At 37.9% G+C, this 26,409-nt stretch overlaps 1 protein-coding gene across 6 annotated transcripts in view; it reads right to left on the bottom strand.

The window, feature by feature from the left end:
* Positions 1 to 1,693: 1,693 nt before the first annotated feature.
* The window catches only part of DISP1 (dispatched RND transporter family member 1), an 83,506-nt gene continuing 58,790 nt past the window's right edge, over positions 1,694 to 26,409 (bottom strand). For all 6 annotated transcript variants that reach the window (XM_038130891.1, XM_038130892.1, XM_038130895.1 and 3 more), the window contains 6 exons: positions 16,582 to 16,611; positions 12,883 to 13,006; positions 11,778 to 11,905; positions 11,245 to 11,342; positions 9,071 to 9,168; positions 1,694 to 5,350 (listed from right to left, as the gene is read on the bottom strand). In XM_038130891.1, coding sequence (XP_037986819.1) covers positions 1,706 to 5,350; positions 9,071 to 9,168; positions 11,245 to 11,342; positions 11,778 to 11,905; positions 12,883 to 13,006; positions 16,582 to 16,611 — 4,123 coding nt within the window. In that variant the 3' untranslated portion in view covers positions 1,694 to 1,705. The remainder of the gene's footprint in view (positions 5,351 to 9,070; positions 9,169 to 11,244; positions 11,343 to 11,777; positions 11,906 to 12,882; positions 13,007 to 16,581; positions 16,612 to 26,409) is intronic.

Here is a 26,409-nt window from a genome sequence, read left to right as displayed (position 1 = left end):
ATGCTGCTTTGACAAGGTCTGACAAACTACACTCAAGCAGGTGTGGTGGGCAGGAAAAAAGCTGGACAACAGCAACAGTCCAGTTTATTTCTTATTCCCTTAAATTTCTTTAGATTGCTAGCACTGCAGGTGTTAGCTTACAATAGTGTCTGTAGTGCACAGAAAACTCCCATTACAAGCTAAAGTATCAGGTTCTAAACTGAGTGAGAAGTTCCAAGGTAACTGAGTTTTATTTTATAACTAAGAAAGAATGATACTCTTCTTTAACCACGTAAAACTAATTTAGGTTTTTCCGTAGATTTCAACCTCTTCCAGTCACTGGGACATATAAGCACCAACATCACTACTCCTAGCCAAACCAAAGTGGTTTGTTGCGTGATGTGAACCTTCTGTATGCCTCCAACATGAACACTAGGACAGAATTAGCTTTTCCTCCAGTGATCCATTCATTACACACCAAGTACGTGATATCACATCAGCCCATGAAATCTATCTTCTGTGTCTCATAAATCAACATCATCAGCATAACCAAGCGATGAAATGAAGAGCGATTTGTCATTAAGATACTCAGAAATTATGACACGCTACACAGTTCCAGCTCTCAAATCCACCCTCCTGGAATGATAAGACCAGCAAATATTCCCATGATTACCTACAGCTATCATGTGACTAAACTCTGTACTTACACAGATACAACATCCAAAATCCAACATGGTTTAGTTCAGCATTTATAACTTTATCTGGGAACTTCTCCAGATAGAACACTCAAAACACAGTATTTTAATTTATGTTTCTGAGCCTTTTGAGTTGATTTAATCTGATACTTACTGTTGGCAGTAAGTCTAGAGCCTGTGCATTAACTACGCCTTTCTCCACAGTAGATTAACTCTGTGGGAAAAACTTTAGTATTGCAAGGCACTTCCCATCCAATTTTAAAAGTTCTGATTTTACATACATCTGTTAGCTGCATAAACTGTATTTTTGTTGTCATCACTGAGAAGTCAATAATGTTCACTGACTATTGTTTCCACCTGTATTCTCTGGTATGTAATGGTAAAGTCTATACAGTAACTGACAAAAAGGCAGTTTAAAATGTTTTACTGCACTATATGTACAGAAATGCAACACAGGCAGTGCAAATGTTGTAGACCTCCAGGAGCTTTACTTTAGATTTGGTAGGATGAAGAGTTAAAAATATTCCCCAAACAGGCTACCCTGCAGAGCTGGTCTGTCAAACAATCCTGAAAGAACAGAGTTACAGTTCTGCTGCTGTTTCAAAATGTGCAGAAGCCTGCCAAGGCAGCAGAAGAATAAAGGTAAATCATGTACCCAGGAAATGTGGCAATCTCAGTCTGCCCCAAACATTATTGATCTCACAAGCCCTGGCTTCACTACAGGGAGAGTTTCTTTGTAATGCTTTATTTCTTGAGATGGTTTATAAGGAGAAATCAAATACTAATGCCCTGGAACAAAACCTAAATGAAGCATAATCCACCTTAGGAGTTACAGCAAAAAAGCATTCTGGACAACATCAGGTTTTACTACATGTAATGGCTTTATGAAATGTATAACTGTTATTCCTCTATAAAATATATTTTTCATTCCAAAAGGCAAATTATAATTCATATTTATTCAGGATTTTCCTTTCTAGTGCTTTAAACTTACTTTTAAAAGAAAGACGCAGGATTGCCAATTTAAAGGTTTATTATAGTGTTTTTATTAACAAACTTTCATTGGAAAGTTCTGGGCGCATTAACATAGGAGGCACATTGGCTTCAATGTTTGGCATTTGACAGTCAACAGAATTGCACTTCACTGCAATTGCCTTGCCACAACAGTGTGAAATTTCATGGCAACCCTTGGAGCGATCCTCTCTCACTGACCTGGTCAGCAGGTGTTTTTTATCATTTTGGTCTACTTTCAAAACTTGGTCATTCTGCAAAGAACGCTTATCTATCTTGCTCTCAGCTTTCTTTTTCTGCTTTGACAGAGAGGCTTTCTTGCTTTCCACCCCGTTTGCTTCTGTACCACCCTTTTCATCATACTTGTCTGTCTGCTGACAGAATCCCTTTTGGTTATTTGAGACGCTGTTCTCACATTCAGAACAACACACTATTAGAGGTGCTGCTTTTTGGCAGAGGAACTGTGAGGAGCTCATCACCTTTGGAACAGTTCTTACATTTTCCTCTGGGTTTTGATGAGCATGTGTATCTGTCCTGTTTATTCTTTGATGTGCCTGGAATTGTTGCACGGACTGGAGGAAAAAATTTTTAGGCAGAGAGTTTTGTGTCATCGTTCTTTTGAGTCTTCCTTGAAGGCAGCCGCAGTGGAAGATATGCTGGACTGGATGAAGGTAACCCTCAGCAGCTTGCTGTAATGCATTTACAGGAGCTACACAGCTTTGGATCTGCACGGTCCCTGAGGAGGGAGAACACTGGTAACAGAAGGTATCACTTAACTGCTGACAGGAGTGTGGACTCCACTTCACTGTCACCTGCTTATATGCATCAGGACAGCTACACTGCCTGTTCTGAGGTAAAACTGGGCATATGGTGTGTTGGTCAATAGAGGTCTGGAGCACAGATGAATTAGCAACGTTTTTGATGCTTTTACTCACTTCACTATTATAGGCTGGATGCATAGGCACACACGAGTTTTGGGGCCTGCTGCTGAAGAGCTCTGAGCAGATATGAGTTTCTTCATATGTCACTTTCTCTGCAGGGTTACAGATTCTGGTTTGTGATGCCAGAGGTTCAAGCTCATAGTGCTCATGCTCCATTTCTGGTTTTTGGCTTCTGGAGTCCAGCTGGTACTTGTTAACAGGATGTGATCTGTTTTGACTTCTGCTCCCTTGGGCTCCTGAAAAGGCCTGAGAGAAAGCATTACACTGCAGTTTTTTTGGTAGTGGGATCTGGCCACAAGTGCCCTGGGGCCCAAGACATCGGCACATGCACTGGAAGAAGAACGTTGCGAAAGCCCAACTAATGCACATTATAAGCATCATGAAAGTGCCAAGCTGAGTGTATGCCAACACTGTTGAGGGCATCATCATTGCCCCAGCAACAAATGTAGTCAAGGCAGCCATTGCAATAGCAGAACCCATACGGCTTAAAGAAAAAATGACCTTTCCCTCTCGGTCAGGGTCAGGGGCCAAACGATAAGCAACTCCATAATGAACAGCAAAGTCCACTGACAAGCCAACAGCCACCGAGATTGTGACAGATTCCAACACATTCAGCTCCCACCCAAGAAGAACCAGAGAACCTACAGTGACAAAAATAGTTCCAGCTATTGAAAGTATTGCATAAAGGCTTATGATTATGTTCCAAGTTGTAAGAAGCATTACACTAAATGCAACGGCAACTGAAAGGCCCATGGCAATCAGAGTACCATCAGAAAGACTGTCCTGAAGATCATAAAATTCAAGGTTACTCACAAACCAACCATTGCTAAGACCTTCAGGAGCAGAACTAAGCTCACTTGAAATCCATGAGTCCACCTCTTTGTAGAACTGATGCATTTTCTCATAAGCCAGTGTGAAGACATAGGTGCTTTGGAACTCTAACACCACTGCCCTGATGGTGTCATTAAGGTCAAAGCGAGGCCCTGGGGTTTTGCTATCTAAATGGTACCCTGTGCTTCTTTCTAGCTCCATTATAGCTCTCTTGATACATAATTCAAAAACTTCTTGTTTGTATGGAAAGCTCCAGTGGCTGCAGCAGGGGTAAAGAGATGGCTCATCACAGTCTTGATTCTCCATCCACTGCTTAAATGTTTCAATGAAGCAGCTTGTGAAGTCTTGTTCTTCTGTCTGATAAAAAAAGGTTTGATTTCTTAACTTTTGACAGAAACGTAAAATCCAAACCTGTGAAGCTGGGCTAGCAATATTAAAACTGGTATCTAGCTGCAGCTCTCCTTTACTTCTGGGGTTTAATGGGTCACCATTATCCTCAGGTGTGACACCCCAGATGACGGTAATCGGCATGTGGAGCTCTTCTCCGTGGTGGACACGTTCAAACATAAAAAGTTTTTTGTATTCTGCATCGTATCGTTCAAATGGGTGAGAAGACCTAAATACCTGAAACTCTGACAGCTCCAACGACGGCAGTTTCATCTTTGGATTTACACACACAATGTATGCTCCACCAATTGTTAAGGCAAGGAACCAGAAAAGCCAAATATACCGAAATTTGATAACAATGCATGGCAAAACTTTCTCAAAAAATATCCTGGATGCTTCTGAGACTGCAAAAATAATCTTGTGGAACATTTGGCACAACACTGTCCAGCAGTTTTTGTTGTTGCATACCCTCTGCTGAGGTTTCTTAAAGCAACTGAAAATATTGACAAGGTATCGTTCATGTAATACAACTACAGCAGGTAGCCATGTAACCATCAAAACATAATTCACCAGAATGGCAGTGCCAGCATAAACACCAAAACACCTGATTGCTGTGATATTGCTGACATAATTAGCATAGAAGGCAGCAGCGGTTGTAAAACTCGTGACAAACATGGAAAGAGCAGCATGTTGCAATGTGATGCTCACTGTCTCAGAGGTTCCAGCATGAGGTTTATCAAACTTTGTGTAGTTCCAAACATCACATAATACAAAAGCATCATCTGCTCCAATCCCAACAAGGATAATCAGTGCTGTGAGATTCATAAATGGAAAGAACTCAAAATTGAATACTACCCGATAGAGAAAATAAGAAATAATCAAGGAACTAATAATAGCAAACATAGTCATCAGCGTGATAAACATGGACTTGGTGTACGCACACATAACTAACAGGACAATTACAATGGCTATGCCAGGATACACAGTATCCATCAACAGGTAATCTTGAAACAACCTATGTTTTATTCCAAACTCAATCCCTGTGACGGTTGTTACACCATCAGAAGCATTCCAGTTCTCAAAGTTATCTAGGTAAATACTCATCATGCTTTCCCCTTTCTCTGTGGGAGAGAAGAGCATGCTGTATTTTAAAGCTGGTAATACATAGTCAGCTGTCTTTGGGCTTAGGAAATCCTTGTCCACTAGGTAGTGAAGGATCTGGTAAACAGCATTGTACTTGGTACATTTGCGAGGCACGTTTGTACACTTGAGTTGGTCCTTCCTTTTGGCATTCATGTCCCAGCAGTCCGGCCCTAGGGTCCCGTTGTAGTAGTATTTGGCACAAGTGCGAAGCAGCTTTAGGGTGTGAGAGACATCCCGTTCGACAATTTTCTGACATGATGACCTGTTGTTCAGAATAGCAATATAGTTGCCCAGTGTCCAGCTGGGACAGCAGGAAGCAGCAGTGGCTCTCTGACAGAGATCACCAAACTGGGAATGGGATCTGATCTGTATAAAGACAGACAGGGAGACAAATCCAATTTAAAGTAACAGTCTGAAATATTCAGTAACAAAAAAAAAAAAACAATCCAAGAAATTACTTTAAATTATGAAAATTCAGTTTATGTTAACATTTGGCATTAACATATTAAATTCTTATTTCCACACACATTGCTTTTGATCAGTATCCTCTTACATGCAGCAGACTAAACCAGCTAGTATACAGACTTTTCACAGCAGCACAGAATTGGCAAAAGTGTTTAAGAGTATTATTTGAAGATGCACTGAGGTGTTTTTTTTCTTTCCAGTCTAAGAACTGTTCATTCTCTTCTATTATCTCATGCTATACTCTTGAGAATAAACAATCAGCCATACATCAGTGAAGTTTCATTCTGCTTGGAATCATATCCTAAAGCACTTTGTGAGTTCTAAAAAGTGTTAGAAGTACTTAAAATTGCCAGAAAGTGTTCAAATAATTTAAAATGTTATTTGTAAGTAACAAGCATTTAAAAAGAAACTATGAAAAAATACTGCATCCCTTTCTGAGCCCCGAGTATCTAATTTTTAAAATAAATTTATATGCACAGACCAGCAAAAATACAAAAACCTAACCATATTTGTTTTCCATACTAACTAGCTAAAAATCAATGCTGCTACCATGATGTTCTGTTGTTCTGCTCAGCTGAGGTGTTAAATTACTTTATTCCTAAGTAATTTACAAAAAAAAAGATCTGCAAGACCAATATTTACAATAATATTCTTTATAAATATCTACACAGGTGTGGGTATAGATGACACATCAAACATTTCATTTTCTGAAATGTTCTTACTTCAAAGGAAGAGCTAGTTTTATGGGCCTTGTTTGTTGTACAGTACAGTAGTTTCATCCTTCCCTCAGAAGGTATAGCTGTCTTTGATATAATACATTTTTATCAAGGTGAGCAGATGGAGAGGAACAAAAGAAACAATTCTCAATAGTAATGCAATCATTAGAGAGATACTCTTCAGAGGTAATTAACTATCTTCTTTTAAGCAGAATGATGTTTTTTAATTCAGACTGCATTGCTTTGCAACGATCTGCACTACCTGGGATTTACCTGCATCAGCTGCCTGTGCGACTGAACTTCTACAGTAAATGCGCAGATTAGCATCTCCTCCCTCAGCCTCAATTTTTACTCTTGTTAAAGGTTATTCTGCCCTGGATCTCCTGATTGAACTAGTGATGTGATGACTCCCTAGCTCAGCTCATTGAAAACTGAGCTGGGCTGCTTTAGATCCTGTACTCTTGCTCACCTGGCTCGTTCTGATTGCAAGAATAAAGGGATAAAACCACATGAGCCATCGTGTCAGTGCAGTCATCTCTGATGGGGAAATAAGGAACATTTAACAAGTATGTGAGGACAAAACTCACTTCCAACAAGGGAGCCAACCAGGACAAAATGCCAGTCAGCAGACTGCCAAGGGATGTTCCACTACAGTTCCACTATGTTCCACTACAGTTCCACTACAATGTGCCACTACAGTTCAACATTTTAAGCCAGCAAATGATGGCTGTTATAGAGAAAACAGTTTGGGAATTTGCTACATTTATACAGTTGTCTAATAGGCAATGATCAATCTAATAATGAAAATATTTCTCGTTAAATAAATGAGAAATATGAATTAAGTTGTCTTTGATTATTTTTGTTTTGGAGAAGAGCAAAGTGGAAATAATTTGTTCAGTATTAACAGATGAAAAGCACATTGTTTCATTCCATGCAAAGTCATCAGTATGTGAACCAAAAGTTCATTGTTACTCAGAAGTTCAAAGGAGTTCGCTCCAGGAAATGACAAGCTTATATTTTACAGATAAAGTAAAGTTTAAATGAAAATTAATATCTCTAGCTATGTCATGGTTTGACGCTGGCCCAATGCCAGTGCCCCCATGAAAACCTATTCTTCCCTGGTGTCCGCTGTGAGATGCGATCAGAGACAGAGCAAAGCAGGCCTCGACTTGTAAACAAGGAAAAAAACTTTATTATCATATAACTACAATAAAATTAACACACAGAGCAGAATGAAAAACCTTTTAAACATTTCTCCTCCCCCCACTCAATTTCCACAGAATGACACAAAACCTTAGATCTCTTCCCAGTCCATCACCCTTCAGATAATCAACTCAGTCCATCTCCACCCTTCCGACAATCACCTCTCATTTCATCGAGGAGAGAAGAGCCCCTCTTGTGCTACCACAGGCAAATCCCCGTCACTCAGCACCACACGTCGTGACTTCTTCCTTCCATGTTCAGTGCTCTCACCACTGCACATGGACCAGAGCTGCTTTTAGGGTTTCCCCTTTCAAGGATGCCTTGCCCAGTTCCAGAAGAAAACGACAGTCTCTCACCTTTTCGGGACACCAGTCCCCCCCAGTATTTCACCCCCTGGGGCTGAGGGGTCTCACCATCACTTCATCACCTGTCGTCTCCGCTCACATCACTCCTTTGGCACCGCCTCCCCCTAAAATGCAGTCTCTGTATTACAGGAAAGGTTCTGTCCATGGCTATACAAGAAAAGTCCAGCCAAAAGCCACTCCATCATCTCCTCCACTTAGGATTTTCTCAACATCTCTCAGTCGTTCTTCACTTGCACAGCTCTCATCACACTTGCACATTTCCTCTTATCCGTCTCTCTCCTCCCTCGACTCCCGGAGGATCAGCATTTATAAGGTTTCCATCGTCCCACAGAAGGGTTAAAATCACAGTCTCTGCTCATTTTGAACTCCCACACTAGCTCACCGGGCACTCTTCCCTTGTCGGCCCCCCCCCTTCTCTTCCTCGGCCAGGCCGGTGCTTATCAAGTTTCAAGATAGCACTGGCACCTCTCTCTTTCTCTCTCTCTCCCGAGGGGGGGGGGGGGGGGCTGCCCGCCACCTTTCTGAGTTCTTCCACCCTTCCATAATCTGTGGGGAACTCACTCTTGTCTAAACCATCGCCTCCCGTCCTCTGCCCAAGGCTCCGGCCCACCTCCCTCGGCCGCGTGGCTTACCCCTCCCCTGCCCAGCCCGAAGCTGGGCAGGGGAGGTCTGACCTTCTCCACCGACCGGAAGCAAGAGAACGTTCCCCTGAGAGCTCCTCGCTTTTAACCCCTGTGTTCTCAGAGGCGTATCCATATCCTCAATGGTCAAACCAGGTGCCAATATCCACATCTGAGCACCTATTGGTTTGACCACTACCACCTCCCAAAAACTCATTTCCTCTCAAACCACGACAAGCTATTTTACCTAAGTTCCTTTGCTGCCCATTTACAGCCTATTCTAAACTAACAAAAACCAAAAAATTACTTTGAGTGATCCACTGGGTGTCAAAAGAAAAATGCATATATTATGAGATTATAATTAGTTCAATCTGGAGGTGAAAACGCAAGAAAAATCAATTATTTGCTGGGACCCAAGAACAAAACTCCATAGAATAATATTCTATATGGAAATACACAGTAGAAGTTAAGAGAGCAACCCTATTCTACCCATTTCTGGATGCTGTTAGTAGAAAACTTAAAGATATTCCCCAGTATATAACCTGATCTACAAATTGAAAGTTGTTTTTTAACTGCATGTACATGCTGACTGATCATCTGACAGGAGTTGAACCACATAAAGTCCTCTCATAGCTACTGGATAGCAGTGGGAAGCAAAATAAGGTTTCAAATGCATGCTCTGTATTTGCAAGTGAAACAAATGCCAAATTGACTTACCCTCAAGTTGTCTACATTGCACATTGACTTAATTGCATTCAAATTCCATAAATTCTCTCCTTCTGTTGATGTAAACACCACTCGTGAATAGCGATCACCTGAAATTACAGAAGGGGGTTTTCACTGATTGTTTGGGTGGGCATGGTATCAAAGGCTGAGGCAAAATCCCACCATTCAAATGGCACATGGGAAATCTTTGTCGAGTCATGGGAATTCACCTCCTTTTCAAGATGAGCTGTTTATCTGTAAGACTCACTCCACATGAAAGTTTCCATTTCCTTAAGGTGCTTATAGTAAATATGGCATCTTCAATACTACACACCACTCAGAAGCTCTACAGACTTCTATTCAAGCAAACTATCTTCTGAAATATGACAAACAAAAATCAGAAAATCTAATCAGCAAACTATGAAATTCTTGGCACAGTATAATGGCAGTACACTGATAATGGTAATCAAAGGCTGATTTAGTAAGTCATTTGGCAATATAAATAATAATTATAAAGCTGTTTCTACAAGAATGTCTTTGCTTTAGAAGCAAATGACTGCAGTGGAAATTGTTGTGATATCCTTGAGGCCATTTTCAAGAATTCCACAGTTTAGACACATAGAGCTTAAATTACAAATTAAATCACAGTTATCAGAAGACAGATTTAGGATTAGAAATAATTACTTAGTGGCAGTGAGATCTGTCTGCAGAGCTCACAATGGAAACAAATATACAAACACAAATATATACAACTGCCTAACACAGTATGGTACTCTGGGTTAAGAAACATGATCACATTAATTAAAATATTGCAAAAACCCAAAAGGCTGAATTTTCCCCACGGCTGTGAAGCTGCAGAATTTTTGCCTTCCACAAGGCTGCAATGAATAGACTCAGGGGCAGTGATTTATGATCTCCAACCATGCTTTACAATCAAGGGAACTGAAATCTAGAGGTCCTGGAGCAGACAAAGAAAGATACCAGGAATGACAAAAATGGGTCGAGAGGAAATTACATAATGGACTGGCAAATTTTCCCATAGAAATGCAATTTCTTCATGACTGTCACAACTAAGACTATGCAGAAACAGCAGAGGAAAGGAGGAGAGTGAGACCGTGCAGAACAGCAGCCTGGATAAGAGGAGTCAATCCTGCTATAAGAATGCTCAGCAGAGTAGCAAGTACATTTGCTCTCCCTCACTCATGATATGCTAATTTGGTTCTGTTCACAGGAGCAGAAATCATGACCTTGCTACCATCCTCTCACTTAGATGTAAGACTGTACTGAAAGTGAAAAAAAAGAATAACAATCTGTTCTTCACCTCGGTTTTCCCTGGTCATTGCTCTCTTAGATCAAGTAATCTAAACAAATAAGTTCACAATTGTGTTTTTGTGCTCTTTTATCAGTGCTCACATATGGAAGTAGCCACAAAAGAGCTCAGGTCCTTCTATGAATAGAGGCAAGATCTATATTTCTCTGCCAGAACAGGACCTATCAAAGTTCTGCAGTGTGCCTTGTAAAAAGTCAAAAGACTTTGTTTTTTGTCCTCTAGTTTAACTTAGCCAGCTTCATAGCCTACAGTGCTTTAAGGTGGGGACATTTTATTTTTATTTCTGTTTCTTTGAGGGGGATGTTTTCTTCGTTGGGTTTTTTTGTGTCTGGTTTCTTTTCCCCATATATAAACCCTTACATTCTGTACAAAATATAATTAGTGGATGCCTTTAGGACATATACAAGAAGAGTATTTTGATTTAGGTGTTTTAGAATTAAGTTAATGGCATGAACAAAACACAACCTCTTCCCAAACGCGAATTAAGAACTACATCTCTAGCCACACACAAAACATTGATTTTACAATGTTCAGTAGTACTAAGAACAAATAAAATTCCTTACAGGAAATGGAAACACTTAAAGGAAGCATTTCAAGTAAATACAGGGCTTTTTTCCTGAGAAAGAGCCAGTAGAATAGAACCAAAAAGGCAAATCTTCAAATAATTCTGAAAGTGATTTTGAAACATTTCAGTCCAATTTTTACAAGATTTCTGTATGGAGAAAGAAGGTATTTATTGTGTTTATATATTAAGCTAAAAATATCTTCCTAATATGGCATACAGTATAGAGAAGAGTTCAAAAAACTCTGAACTGTCAAAAGTTTTTAGCTTTCCTTGTATCATTTCTCCACTTACTTGGAATATCACAGAAAAAGGTATCCTTGTGGAAGTTCCAGTCTGCTTGCCTCTTCTCTCTTTCATAGTGATCATCTGACCATCTGTCATCTTGATGACTAAATAAGAACAAAGGGTTATATTTTACCTTAGCAAAGAAATCATTAAAAGAAGCACCATCCAAACAAGTCACACAGCTTAACAGCTCTTACACATGAGAAAACATATTTTTACCAATGTGATTTTGGTATACAAAAACTGAAACAGTAATTTAATTTTTATTTTTAATTAAGAGACTTCAAATGAAAGGACACTGAGTCCAGCACTGAAAATATCCATAGAGAAAAGTACAATTATACATTTTTTTTTAAAAAGCTTGCAATGGGAAATATCTAGCCTGGCATGAAAGGCCTTAAATACTGTAGAATATTAGATTCTGTATTTATTGAAATCGGTGGCAGTATATGTATTAACTTCAGAGCCTACTGGTGAAAGCACTCTATACATACAAAACCACCAATAAAACAAAATGTATTTTTACTATAAAGCCTTACCTTTTAGCTTGCTCATCTGCATATTTGAAAGGGTAGTTTGCAAGTGTTGCTTTGTACCCTGTGTTTTTCACCATGTTGTTCCATGTGACCAGTCTCTGTCCTATGGCTGTCCCTCTGGGTTCAAAACCCTAAGGAGAGAAAAGCACAAAATTTCACTAATGCTTTTCATTCTTCAGCTCAAACAGGAGAGTGGAAACATGATCAAAGTGATGGATAACTTTCACTATGAAGCATAATTACTCCAGACATCTACTTTTAGAGGTAAAATGCTTTATGACAAGTCAGACAAGATAATGACTGATTGTAGAGAGTGACGAGGGATTAAGACTTCTTGCACGTCCTACTGCTCTCCCTGAGAGGAGATGATTTAGTCCATCCAATGTTCAACACTTGGTTTTCAGAGGAAGGGCATTCTACAAAGTACTCTTCTCTATCTCAATTATCACTCTTAATTAAGAATAAGGCAAATATTTAAATAATTTTTAAAGTGACTTTGAAACAATTTTAACAACTTGGCTGTTTTCAAGAAATATCCATAACATATGGATATGTACAGATACACATACTATACAATAAATACCAGTAACTTACAGGAACAGTTTATTTTTATTTGAGGATAATGATTAAATGCCATATTCTCAATAAAAAATTGTGGAAGCTACTCATGCTTAAGACAATCCATAATAAGTAAAAAAAGAATCTGATAAAAATTACTTTTATCCTTTCAATATGGCTATCACTTCATCCTCAGAAGGGACTTAGAATCCCCTCTCCTTTAACATATCCAGGCCTTCGTTCTTTGAAACCTGATTTAGAATGTATGGTCTGTGCTGTACATCTAAAAGTGGGATGAATTTATATTATTCAAGCTGAAGCAGTTCTGTTGAAGGACACATGACCCTAGCAAAATGCAGAGAGAATGAAAACTAGTGGGAAATATTTTTTGATGGCAACTGCAGCTTTGTATTATTATTTGCTGCTCCAATGTCAAGATTCAATACTGTATCAATTGCTGTACTTGCATTTGCTGTTTACTGGTTCAAATGGAAAACATGGCAAACAAAAAATACTTATTTGACAGGACAAGTGATGGATATTGACTTACCAGCAGTGGATCAGAGAAATCTGGAAGATCTGGAACTAATATTCCCACAAGTGCACACACCACTATGAGCACAGTGCACATGCCCAGGACCACCACGGGCCAGTCAGCGATGAGCGCGGCGTAGCTACGGGAGAGGAGCAGGGAGAGGCGCTACAGCAACAAAAGCTGCACACAGAACTTATCCATACTCCTCTGAAGAGCCTTTCAGATCAGACTATTATTTTTCCCCAGGATTTTGACAAAAAAATGCAAGCTTATTCATGATTGTAAGCCACTAGAAAAAGATGATTAGTCAAAAATTTAGTGAGAGAAAATGTCACTACTTGGAATCTTTTTTAAACTTAGGCATTTTAAAGAAAAAATCCAAGAAAGAAAAAGATCTACTTTTTAAAGTAGAACCCAAAGAAAACACTTCCTCTATTTTTAAAATAGTTGTTAAAAATATTCAAACCCTAGATACTCATGATCCATGAAATCTGTTATAGTTCAAAGATGCAAGGGATTGGCAACATGATATATAAACTAACCAACATTAACTGTCTAGTCTTACAGCATAACATCCATCCTTGGATTTTAACACCTAGTTAATTCTCAATTTTATGAGTGGAATAATTGTTACATGCAAACCTAATTTTCATTATTTTTGTAAAATATTTTTATTTTTGTTAATTCAAGAGAAATGTTCAGAAAATTAAGTGCAATCAAGAAATCTTCATTTCTAAATGATTTTTCTTACAATAAAGACTTGAATTCATAGAGTTTATGTTTCAAAAGCAACACTGTTTAATACTGGGAGCAAAGAGAGTATAGGAAGTCCCATAAAGGCATTAGAAAAGTAATTACAGGCTATGAATCCTTCTATACAAATGGTCTTTGTACACATTAAATATTGATCAAGATCTCCATTCTTATTTCCTCCTCAACTTCAAGCAGCATAACATGAAAGTTTACTGCAGAGAGCTCCTTTACTTATTTCTACTGTCTTGAAAGGTTATGGCTCTTTTTCAGTTTTAAGAGCAACTTGCTAATTAATCACAATACAATTATCAGCTCAAGCAAAATTTTCTGTCCTGCTGCTAAGAAGGGAGGGATTGTCCATCTCCCCAGTCTAGGAGTAGGTTCCCAGTGCTCTGACTGCAAAATCAATTGCATGAGCAAGCTTATTCCTGTTTTTCCGTAGCATGTGGAAATAGGCACCTCTAGGGGTCTGAGTACAGCTTTGAGGAGCAAGGAAATCCAAAGCACTGGCTGTTTCTTCATTTCCCATTAAGTAAACATGGAATAATTCTGACATGCTCACACAACAGGTTAATTAGCAAAAGCTTGAAAAGCAATCTGAAGTCAAAGTTTTCATGAAAGACAATCACGAAGGGGCAGCTTGCCAAATGAGCAACTGCACAAAGTAGAAGTGAAGGGAAGTAAATGACCTAATAGAATTTTCCTATTTATAGGACTAGATGTTTTTCTAAATTCCAAGCTAGACTGACTAGCTATTACAGCCATTTGCTCTGAAGTCATAAAATTTATACCCAAAAAGATTTTCCTATTCATCACTAGTGCCAGACAACATTTTGACATGTTGTCTCTACGGTTCCATTTTCAGCTGAGCACTGTTAAATTGGGTAAATTCTTTCAGCTGTAAAAGAAACTCTGTCCTAAGTGTTTAATGTGATAATAAAGCCACATACAGAAAACAGTGAAGTGCTTGTTTACACCTGCAAATTTCTCTTGTTTCTTTTACTACATACTGAAATAAAGATAAGCAAAGCTGACGTGGGCTGACAAGAGGACTGACCAGTCTATTTTTAATTTCACCTGTCTGAGTATTATTTATGCTCTTGAGGGCTACAGCTCCAACCAAGTTGCCTAAAACCAGCCGCAACGCCAACCCACTGTACATGGCTAAAGAAACGGCAAGTTTTTAATTTTTTTATTCATTAAATAGCTATAACATGAGTCTAGTTTTTTTTTTTTCTCTGTGAAGAGGAAGCCACCACCCTGACAGATTGAGCATAAACGACTACTTGCCTGAAAATGCCTGAGTCCAAGGGGAAAATGGACTTAAATAAATTCCTCGGTGGAGGAATCACATTCAGAAACGATATCCTTACTGCTAATCACATTCTTTAATACTTTTCTACATCAGGATAAAACCTCCCACTTTTGGATGCCTAATTAAAACTATTTTTTGTTTGTGCAATGACCTAGACATACAGCCACACTTATACCTTCTTGGTTTTGTTTCATCCAAAATATTCCAGCACTGAATTATGAACTCATGTAAGTTTAACACTGAGTGAAATAACATTTTTTATGCCATTTTGCACTGTTTTCAGTCTGTTAGAATGGTATTAATTTTAGCTAGCTATGTACCATTAAAATGTAGCTTTCATTAATTTATTTCTTCCTGATGTTTTTCACACACCTAAAAAAGGTTTGATTTGTTTTCAGTTGGTTTTTTTTTTTTAAATTAATGCTCTAAGTAATTCAAAATATTTAGGAGATAGAGTAATTCAATCTATATTTAGCACTACTAAAAGCACCACTGTTATAAAGCAATTTGTCTAAAGGTGATCCAAGACCTCAAATGTTTTCTTCAAAAGGAGAAGGTAAAAAAGAGAATGTTTTGGATCTTTTCCCATTCTTTTCCCATTTTAAGCATAATATGTGGCTAGTGAAAGCTTTTCAATTCAGCTCCTATATACAGATGTCCTCAGGTTCAACCACTCCTCAGGTTTGTACAGAGACAGAAATGTACCATATACAGTTTTTGTATTGTAAAAAGGTCACTATGAATAATAGATATTTGTGTGACCCAAATCATATCAACACACAGATTTCTGTAACTCAAATACTTACATATTATATGACACTTAACAAACAGGCCTGCTTTTTACTGAAAGCAAATCCTAAAGATGGACTGTTTTTAATGTCTTTTCACTTGAGACGGTTTCTTGTTGCCATTCTGATGCACTGACAGTTCTAGATACAATGTTCTGTTATTTTCTCTGACCCTGCCATGCTACAGAGCCTATAGAATCCAAACCCAGTGTTCTAGATTGCATGGGGGTTTAGGAATAATTAAAAACTACTACGACAAAATTTTCAGAACTTGTCTGTCAGGTTTGTTTATCACTATTGATGATACAAACAAGCCACATCTCAGAGCAACCCTTAACCAAAAAAGTACTGAGGCACGGAGTATCTAGTAGATTGTAATAAAAATGTCTAAAATAGTTGAAAACAAGAAGCACTGAAATCTGCAAAGATTTTAAAATTCTGGCCTAGTATTAATGAGGAGACTGCTTTTCTGTCTCTAAATGGAGCCTGAGTTTGGATATCCTGCATGTTCTATCCCCTTCCTGCTCCCCTAGGATTCACAGATGTGTTTTTAGAGATGTTAAAGAACTTGGCACTGGCTCCTTGTTTCAGAGTTTATTTAGGGACCCACTGCAGATCAATTTTTCTAAAATGTTGTTTGACCTTGCTGATAGTATCTGGTTTCCCATGGCAACTGCAGAAGTTTACTACCCACTGCCTAAAGAAATACTTTTAAAGTCTGATTTAATTTGAATGTTTATTTTTTTTCTTTGAATAGTCCTTATTCTTGCTTTGTATGGGGAATAATAGTTTTGCCATCACTCCATCTACCACCTTTATAATTCCACAAACCGCAGCTGTGACAGCACTGAAACTTACCTTTTTGGTAACTTGAATGCTCTGACTGCCCTGAAAGAAGAGAAAGAAGAGAGTAATTCAGAATGCATGAAATATGCATGCCCAAACCAATTTGTTTAATTACTCTCATACATGAGTAAGAAAATAAATTATAAAAATCAGATATTTTAGGATATGAATTATTTTGAAAGGCCCACAATCATATTCAATTGAGCCTTTGCAAACAAGTTGTTCAGAGAATAATTACAGCTACAGACAGCTGGGTTTTCAAAAGTGGAATTTTATGCAGCTGATTTTTGGGATTACTATTCCTGAGGCTTTTCCAGTTTTCAACAAGACATCAAATAAAGTGATAAAAATTCAATACTACTGAAAATCATGACAAAGTTTGCATATGATGAAAACAAACAACCACAACACCATGTTCTGACTGTAATTCACAAAACTTCATAGTTGTCCTTTGTAATTTCCTTACAAAAAATTATTTTGGCCATAAATTCTGGATTCTACAGGAAGTAGAATGACATAGGATACCTCTATAAAATATTATTATCCAAGTTTTTGTTACTTCTTTAACGTTTAATATAAAGTATATTACTTTGAGAAGGAGGTAGCAAACCCAAGTGAAAATTATTCTCATCTAACACTGTTCAGTGCACACTTCAATTTCTTAGCTACTGGACCAGTAAGACTCACATAAATTTCACTTAAAAAAAAACTTCATAAATAATCTGCAAGTCATTTCAAGAATGTGACACAAAATCACTCCGAAGCTGTAACCATACAACGGCTTCAGTTAAGTAATGGATTTGTTTTACCACCAAGGACACATTTAATATTACTTCTTTTAAAAAGTATGGAAAGCACCAAGTTAAGAAACAGGTACCTGCATAAAACAGATCACTTAGTAACATCACACTGAGGTTGCCAAAAGCATAGATTTGTATGCTTTCATACACAGATAAACAGTTCAGACTCCTCAGAGATTTTCAGAAAAAACTTAATCCACTACATAGAAATCAAATTTGCTCTTCTTCAAAGTACTAAGAGTTGTTTACTGCTACACAAGAGTAAGATTTGCTCCTTTCAGCTACAAAAAAATTGGAGAAAAGCAGATTCACCATTCTCTCTAGTTGCAGAGTAACTAAAGGATTAATGAAAGGTATAGGCAAAGATTCTCAGTTGAATGCAGCCACAAGAGATTAAATTTATGAATTGTCACCAACCTTCAGACTAGGTGCACAAATCTGACTTCCGGAAGTACAGAATACACCCAATTTTCCAACTGATGCTAAAAGCTGCTAGCAGCACTACAAAAGACTCACCAGCAGCCAGAATGTAGAGAAACCCAACTGAAATGAGTTCTGAAATTACTTTGAACAGTAAATTCCCGAGGCTGAAAAGAAGTTGTGTCAGGCTTGGGAGACTGCCCATTGTCTGTCTGATCTACAGCCTCAAGAACAAAACTAACTTTTCCCAACTCAGGCTAGATCAGAAACCAGGTACTAAAGTCAGAACTCACTCAACTTGAATCTGAAGTGAATAGTAACAGGACTCTGGATGAAGAGAAATGCTTGAACAGACAGTCCCTTTAACGAACTTGCACCAAGGCAGAGCACATGCTGAATGTGCCTTCACGACTGTTTGGAAAAGGGGGCAACGCCACAGTGTTGGGAATAACAATTTTTTAAACTGCAGCAGAAACTCCTGGGTTTGATGAGAGATGAGAGAAAAGTATAAGCAGTCATACTTACTGTTGGTAAGGTAATTCAAACATTAATTTCTAGCTTTCATTTGTAAAGATCTGAATTTCCATATATATTCAGTCACTTGTTTTTGTCTGTGCCATAATAGGCTCTGCCGTGAGTAACAGTATCAGGCAAGCAGAGCCACCCAGCAACGATTAGTACAGGCTTTGTATTTATGCTGACTTGTACAAAGGCTTCTATGACAATTCTGGTTTATATTAGCAAATTAAATTGTGTTCTTCTGCATGGGGGCTACTTTAAAATTAAATTTGTCTAATTTGGTTTACACAAAGTGGGTAAAAATACCAACACAGTCATTCTTCATCCTCCCCTGGTCTCATCAAAACCAAACTACATTTCTCTGTTTCTTCCACCTGCAAAATATATTCAGTGCTGAACAAATAATGATGATTTAAGTTCTTCAAAGCTAGGCAGTGTTAAAGGTCACACCTGCTATCAAACTGTTTTGTTTTGAAAAGCATGCATTGAAAAAACCTGGGTACACCCGGGTAAATTCCAGCAGTGTAACCAATCCCTTGCAGCTGTTGTGATGACTTTATTATATTCGTCAATAGGAAAAGTTATCCCTGAAAACTATGCCCCAAAATTCTTTAGTTATGCTCTAAAATACAGAAATGCATGGCAAAACCAGATCTTTCCTACTTAATGAATGTTGCTGTATCTAATTTTTGAAGTATTATACTTTCATTGAGCCAATTTAAATAACACCATCAGCCTTCAAAAAAAAGTGCGGACAAAAGAGTCCTCATCAGTTTTCGTGAGAAAGAAGTGGTGAATTCCACTATTTGGCTGGGACAACAGCCAAGTTCATCTGTGTATTAAACTACCTTTGTACTTCATTCTCACAAGTCTGATAGCAGAAAGTGACAATTACAGTTGTTGGTGACAAGACCAGCAAAACCAAGTTACTGCACAAACTGCAATCACTGATAAAATCTAATAAACACTCTGCACCAAGAGGGAAAAAGGGAAAGAGGAAGAAAAGGACAAGCTCTGTTCTAGCACCATTTACTGCAATTGTCAGCCATAGCTCAACACATGCTTTGCTTCATCCTGTCATTTCCTAGTGGCAAGTTTCATCTGAACATCACACAATTAAGAAATACATAAAGAAAAGATACATAGATTGGTTAAAACCCCCAGATGTTTCTCAGTATGAAATGTATTCTGGATGCCTGGCATCCTTCTGTGTAACATGCTGAAAAGGAGGAATGGTGTCTCTACAAAGGGCTGCTGTAATACCAGCAAGTTTACTCAAGGAAATAGCTGAGTATCAGGAGGATTGATCAGCTTTGGACTGTACTACTACAGCTCCAATTATTCAGCTTTCCAGCCTAAATAAGCACTTAACCTCAGTGTTTCTACTGGTATTTTGAACAGTGATGTAGTAGAAATCATTTGTTTCTTTGTGAACAAACCTACTCGAATAGGGGCAGTTCACAGGTATAAAAAATATGATTGCTTTACATACTTTTCAATCTGAGAAAGATAATGACCAATGCTCGAGTTTCCTGGAGGGAACATGGCAACATCCTGATTTTGGGTTCCCAGGGAAGCCAAAGCCTCCTTTTGATTACAGCACTGAATGAGTTTTCTCATGGAAGTTGATAGAGCACATCAGAGAGGGGAGTTTGGTCCTAACTTCAAGTAGCACACTGGAAAACAAGCTTTTGGAAATCCTGTGTATTATTAAATCTAGTTCATAACCTTCATGTCACCTGGACATCACATGGCACAAGGCAATATTTCAAAACATGTTCCACAGCATGGGACTTAATAATAACACTATGGCTGATTTACTTCCTATGCAGTCTGTTTTATTAATCTAATGCATTTCAGGGAAATACAAACCTGAATGTGTCAGAGAACAACAAAAGTATCTAGATATTCCAAGGCATTCTTTTTCAGGCTTTCTTCACAAACCTTGGTTGTGAGAAAGGTATCAATGTAAGCAACCCCTTGACCTCACACCCCTAAGAATCACTGCTTGCTCGTTCCTTAGTGGGTGCAAGAAACACAGCAGAATGTAGCCATGAAATAGAAAATTAGGAAAACAGGCTGTGTTTTGAAGCATACTTTGAAGAGTTTTCTAGCTGTTGCAAAGCACCCATCATTTCAAAGAAGTGTTAAAAAGGCAGCTATCGATAACCTAAGAGGTTGAAAGAGATATTAATATGATTTTAAATAGGAACATTCCGGCTTACATTGACAGTATTGTCGGTTGGGGTCTTTTTTTGAGTCAGTTAAAAAGCATCAACACATTCCAAATCTTATCTTTGTACTAACTTATCCAAACATTACCTTCCTAAAATTTCTATTACAATTCTGGATATTGCCCTGGCTAAACACTCGATTTCTGATTTATGCCATTTCACTTGCTGCAATTAATTTCTATTTCACCATGAGCAGATGTTGAGACTGGAACTTGGATATAGAAAGGCTTTTCCTCTTTTTTTCCTTGGAGGAACAACAAGCCGAAATTAATGCCTAACAGCCTGACATGGGGCAGCACAAAGGCACTGCCTGTGATTGTTGTGCCCTATTTTAGGCGTAAGGAAACAACAAACAGCTTTGGATAAAACCGAGACTGTCAGTGTGGGTGCTTGTCCTCTGTTTCATTTCTGGGAGACAGAAGCTACGAGAAGTGGAGCTGCACAAAATTTTGAAAATAAACACACAGCTTACTGATATTTATCCTGAAAGGATTTACTCAATATAGAATCATAGAATATCCTGACATTGAAGGAACCCATCAAGGTCACTGAAGTCCAACTCCTGGCCCTGAACAGGGCAACAGATTCATTTTGCACTCTTGCTTTTCACTTAAAGATTCACTGGAGGCAAAAACAGTACATTGCAATAAATAGCTATGTTTACTGAAAAAAAGGACTCTGCTGTCCAAGGATTATGAGGTGTTTAACCTCAATGCTTTACTTTGCCAGAGGGAAACTATTCCCTTTGTTGGCAGATCTGGTTACCATAAGTGATAAAACATAGCTTTTGGTCATTATTATACTCCTGGATAAGCTAAATCCCTGCAGGATAGCATGAGATATGCATCATATTGTACATTCTTCATCAGAACATACAATACAAACTAGATCCCTGCACAGGAAGAAAATCCTCATGTTTTCAGAATGTCATTGACCCAAGTGAGCCATTTGAATTGTTCCTAAATAGCAAGTTAGCTTTTGCTGTTATTTATATTTATATTATTTATATTGTTATTTTATATTGTTATTATATTTTGATGTAACACCTATGTGCTTTATAATTTTAATCATCAGAGAAATCCAACAGATAAAGCTGCCAAAAAAGTCTTTATAAGCCTCCCAATTTAATTTTTTTGCTATGATGTGCGGTTTTCCATTATTTTAACTGTAAATTCTATCTAGATGTTTTTTAAACATGCAGTGTTCATTGTATTTGTCTGCACTTAGTTTTACTTGTTTACATCTCTAAGGAACACAACAACCCATAGCAAAATGATGTTGTAGAGGAGACAGAGAATTCCGTTTTCTAGTAAGTTGCTTTTTTAAGGTTTTATTAAAACAGAGAAGAATGCAACTGATTTTTATGGGTCTTTTCCCCACATAAAATATCAAGGAATAATCCAAAAGGATTTAATATTTTTTAATGTCTAAATTATCAGGGTGAAATTACCTGAAACTAACTGCTATTTCATCCCATTAAAATGTGCAAAATGTCAATGCTGCAACTTTTCTTAATGTTGTACATGTGACTGTTCTTTTGGTTAAAATTAAGCAAAATGCAACTTAGCAGACCAAAAATCAATATGCTATTTGGCAACTGTATTACAGTGGTCAATTCACATTTTTACAGTTGAGACATCAAGCTTTATAAAGTTCCTATCTGCTTTTCTTGCTGTGCTCTTAACTACCTCTTCAGTTCCAACTGAGCATCTGCTCTATTTCCACAGCAAATAAGATTGCCTTTCTGTGAGGAAAGCAACTGTAAGGAAGGTGTTAACAATAAAATCATTGTCTGAGTGATTCTCGCTCTTACTGATTTAAATTCCGCATAGAAGTGTAAGCTTTACTGACCTACAGCACGCCCACTGGATAAAACTGTGGAGTGGGGCAAACCCCATTTCCTTAACTAAGCCAGCATTTCACTCACTCCCCTTCTGCTATGAAATCAATATTAAACTTTATTAACCTACTCTGCAAAAGTAACAGGGAGTTTTGACACCTCCCACAGAGAAAACTCTGGCTCGTGCCAGAGTACAGCAGGGAAATATATTTCCATCAAGGCACCAGAGATGGAAAAGGTCACTGCAATCCTATTAATAAACTAAATGTGTATATTTTTATTAGCACGTTTAGTAACAGTACTGTGCGGAGTGTCCTAAGAAGATGGGTTGAGGACTTTGGACTTGCCTAATTTGCAGAAAAGGAAGTTGAGCACTGACCTCATTGCTCTTTACAGCTTCGTAAGGCAGGGAAGTGGAGAGGTGATCTCTTCTCCCTGGGTCCCAGTGCTGGGACAGGCAGGAATGGTTCAAAGCTGAGCCAGGGGATGTTTAGACTGGACATTTCTGTATCTAGAAAGTGGTCAAACACCTGACCAGACCTTCTTAGGAAGGTGCTGATGTCCCAGTCCTGTCAGTGTTCAAGAGGCATTTGGACAATGCCTTAACTGAGTCAGCCCTGAATGGGTCAGGTGATTGTTGCAGGTCCCTCCCAACTGAAACAGTCTATTTTATTCTAACCCTGTATAACTCATTATATGCTAAAATTAAAACTTTTATAAATTTATAACATACAGGTGATTTGAAACTGAAATGATCCTATTATAATCATCTCCAAGGCTGGGTGGATTGTTGGGTTTTTAACCCCTCTCCTTTTCTTCACTGCTCCGCAGGGATGGTATCCACATATGAGCCCAGGATTTCCTGACCAAGTCTTCAATTTAAGACTCCTTAGAAACCCATTTTTGCAATACTGACTTCTAATGTCTTTCCTCTTTCATCTTCAACAACTGACTAAGTATTATCAACCACTAGGAAAGCTGGCTCTTTTCCTTTATAGCACCTACTTGGTTCACTTGTCTTGAAAAGGAATTAAATCATCTTCTCTGTAGGAAAATCTGAGAGCATATGAAGGAGCCCAGTCATACAGACCCTCCAAACACTTTTCTTCTATTCTTCTTTCCCTAAACTTTTCTCCAACGAGTGTAGCAACTTTTAAACACTGCTCCAAAACTGTCAATAAGAAGACTGCCATCAAACATACTTCAACTCCCTGCTTTAAATGGCAAAGTTTATACACAATTTAAAGTATATACTGCTTCAAAATGTTTAATTGAAGCTATATATTTATTTATTTATTTATTTATTTATTTTCCTTAAACTTTTGAAGCACTGCCTGGCAAGTTAAACAAAAGTTCTGATCTATTAAAGAGAATTTTAAAAAAGCTTAGTAGAATACCACCATGAATCATTATTTGAAAACAAGCCAACAGCTGTTTTGGAGCAGACTAGTATTATTTCAAGATCTTTCACAAGTCTAAAACCATTAGTCTTTTCTCTTTTCTTGGTAATTACAGTGAAATTAATATATATGTTCTGGGATTCAAATGATGACTAGAGTAGTTTTCAACATTTTTACTGGCAAAAAGTCCCTTCCTTAGAAATATTTTATTTCAAAGCTGTTTTTATTACCCTTCCCAGGTGAATGGAGCAACACAAGGTCATGGCCACATCTTGGATTTCTCTGACAGACAGAAAGTTAACACAACTCAAGGAACCACAACATACACAGAAGAAAACTCGCATCCCATGATACCACCGAGAATGAAAATGTCCAAGAGTGCCTATTTTTATGATGGTATCTCTCCACACAGGCTGAAGTACATGCTCCTACAGGTATTAAAGACTGACATTAAGAACACGGAAGTTTGGCTCTGAAGTAGAGAGACTTGGAGTGTCATAAATCACACTTCAACAGATACATGCTTCAGTCTTCCTTCCTGTGCAGATATAAGACTTTGTGGTTGTAAGTTACCAGGGAGTTCAATTTTGCTGTCAGAAAACCTTCTTCGACCAGAGAACTTTTCTAAAGATAGACTAAAAGTACTTAAAATTTCTCCACATTATTTATCAAACCATGGGGACAAACAATAGTTTTTACCTTTCCACACATTTAATCTCTTACAGCAAACAAAAATATTGTTACTTCAGATCTTTGTTCTAAATTTAGTCAAATATTTCTCTTCAGTGTTGAACTCCTGTTCCAATACCTGTGAATTTAGTCATTTAGAATGCTGTAACTTTTAAGTCATATAAACCAAATGTATATTCAACAGAATTAATATATTTAAAAGGCTTTAATATGTAATCGCACAAAGAAGGCTCTCTAACTTTTGCTAGTGCTAATGAAAACTTGTACATATATAATGAAACATTATCTTCTGGATCTCCTGACATGAAATTTGTTTTGTATGCTCAGTAAAAAGCAAGCAAAAAAAAAAGAAATATTTACTGAACATTTAAGTAGCTAAATACATCCAGTATTGTAGCCAAAAGCCCCAAAAAGCGCTCTAGGATTAAACAGACTGTAAAACAGATTTAACATAATCAAAGCTGTTCAACAAAATGTTTGCAAAAGTTCATCCATTTGACAGAACAAACTAAACATCCTACAAACTGGAAACGTAACATAAGAATTTTGAGGCAAGGTATCCTATTAACATGCTAGAATATATGAGAGAAGTGGCAGAAGTGATGCAAATCAGCTTTTCCAGTCCAGTTCATAAATCTATTTATGATTTTACTAGAAAAGAACAAAACACACCCTAATTTGCCAATAGTGAGACTAAGCTCTCTGAAATGTCAGCAGGATTTCTACTTGTAACTTCCCTTACCTCCACTGATCTGTTAGTGGTACCATCTCATTTTTATTTTGCAGTGATAGTCCAGGTTTTAAGAGATTTCTTTATTCAGCAGAATATCACTGCAATTTTTGTGTAGCAAAATCAATGCCAAATTGCTCAGGTACCTTCTGTATTTCCCTCTTGCGCTGCGTTTAGGGGTTTTGTTTTGTTTTGCTGCTCAAGCACCACTGGCCAATTAAAAGCACAGACATCAATTATTATTCACTAGGAGATGAAGACAACACTGAATATCAGAGAGGAAGGACAAGTAATTTCAGAAGGAGTTAGAGACAGAAACAATGATGGTAACTCATAAAGAGCTTTTTAAAGGTGATGTTGATAATTCTGCACTTTCCCCCATCAGAAGGAAGACTCAAAAGTTTTATGTAGGAATATGCAAATCGTTCAAAATCCATCTCTTAAAGAGTGATGAAAATCAGGTCATTGGCCATGCACAGTTTAGACTGTTGTTCTTTGTTGTCTGGTGTTGTCCTATTCACATCTGAACTTTACTACAACCACCTACTAAATTAAAAGTACATGAAAACAACCATACATCATCAAAATATTCCAACAAACTGACATAATTTTGGATGTTGTGGGTTTTTTTCTAAACATAAATAGTACATAAATGGTCAGTTTTAAAAGACATCTCAAACCCCACACCAATTAGTCCTTTTCCAGAACAAGCACAGCTGATGCTGCCTTTCCAGTCAATTTAGTACAAAAGAAAGGAGCCATGTTTTTTTATGGTTTCCCTCCCATAAAGCTGAGTTTCCCGCAGCTTTACATCTTCTAAGGACAGTAGTTCAAAGGCCCAGCAGATTGCTAGTTATGAGTGAGCTCCTCTGTTGTTCAGGGAAAGGTGAGGGATACAGGGCACAGGAAATTCATCTTCAAGCACACACAGGACCTCAATTCCCTAAGGAGCAGAACCTAAACAGCAAAATACAGCCAGGCTGGTCCTCAGCTGCATGAAGACCAAAGCACCAAGCACCACCTTCCTATGGCAAAATTGCTTGATTCCAAACAACCTGAAGTCTAGACAAACACTAATGTTTAATTAGTACAATTACAAAGCCTGCAAAAATCCCCTGGACAGCCCAGAATGACAGGGATTTTTTTTTTTTTTGCACTTAATTCTTTCTTAGCCATGCTATTTTTAATTTGGTCAGACACCAAATTA

This window comes from Motacilla alba, chromosome 3 (assembly GCF_015832195.1).
Source record: "Motacilla alba alba isolate MOTALB_02 chromosome 3, Motacilla_alba_V1.0_pri, whole genome shotgun sequence".
Classification (NCBI taxonomy): Eukaryota; Metazoa; Chordata; class Aves; order Passeriformes; family Motacillidae; genus Motacilla; species Motacilla alba.
The sequence above is the reverse complement of the archived record's forward strand: the minus strand, read 5'-3'. Positions and strand labels throughout refer to the sequence as shown.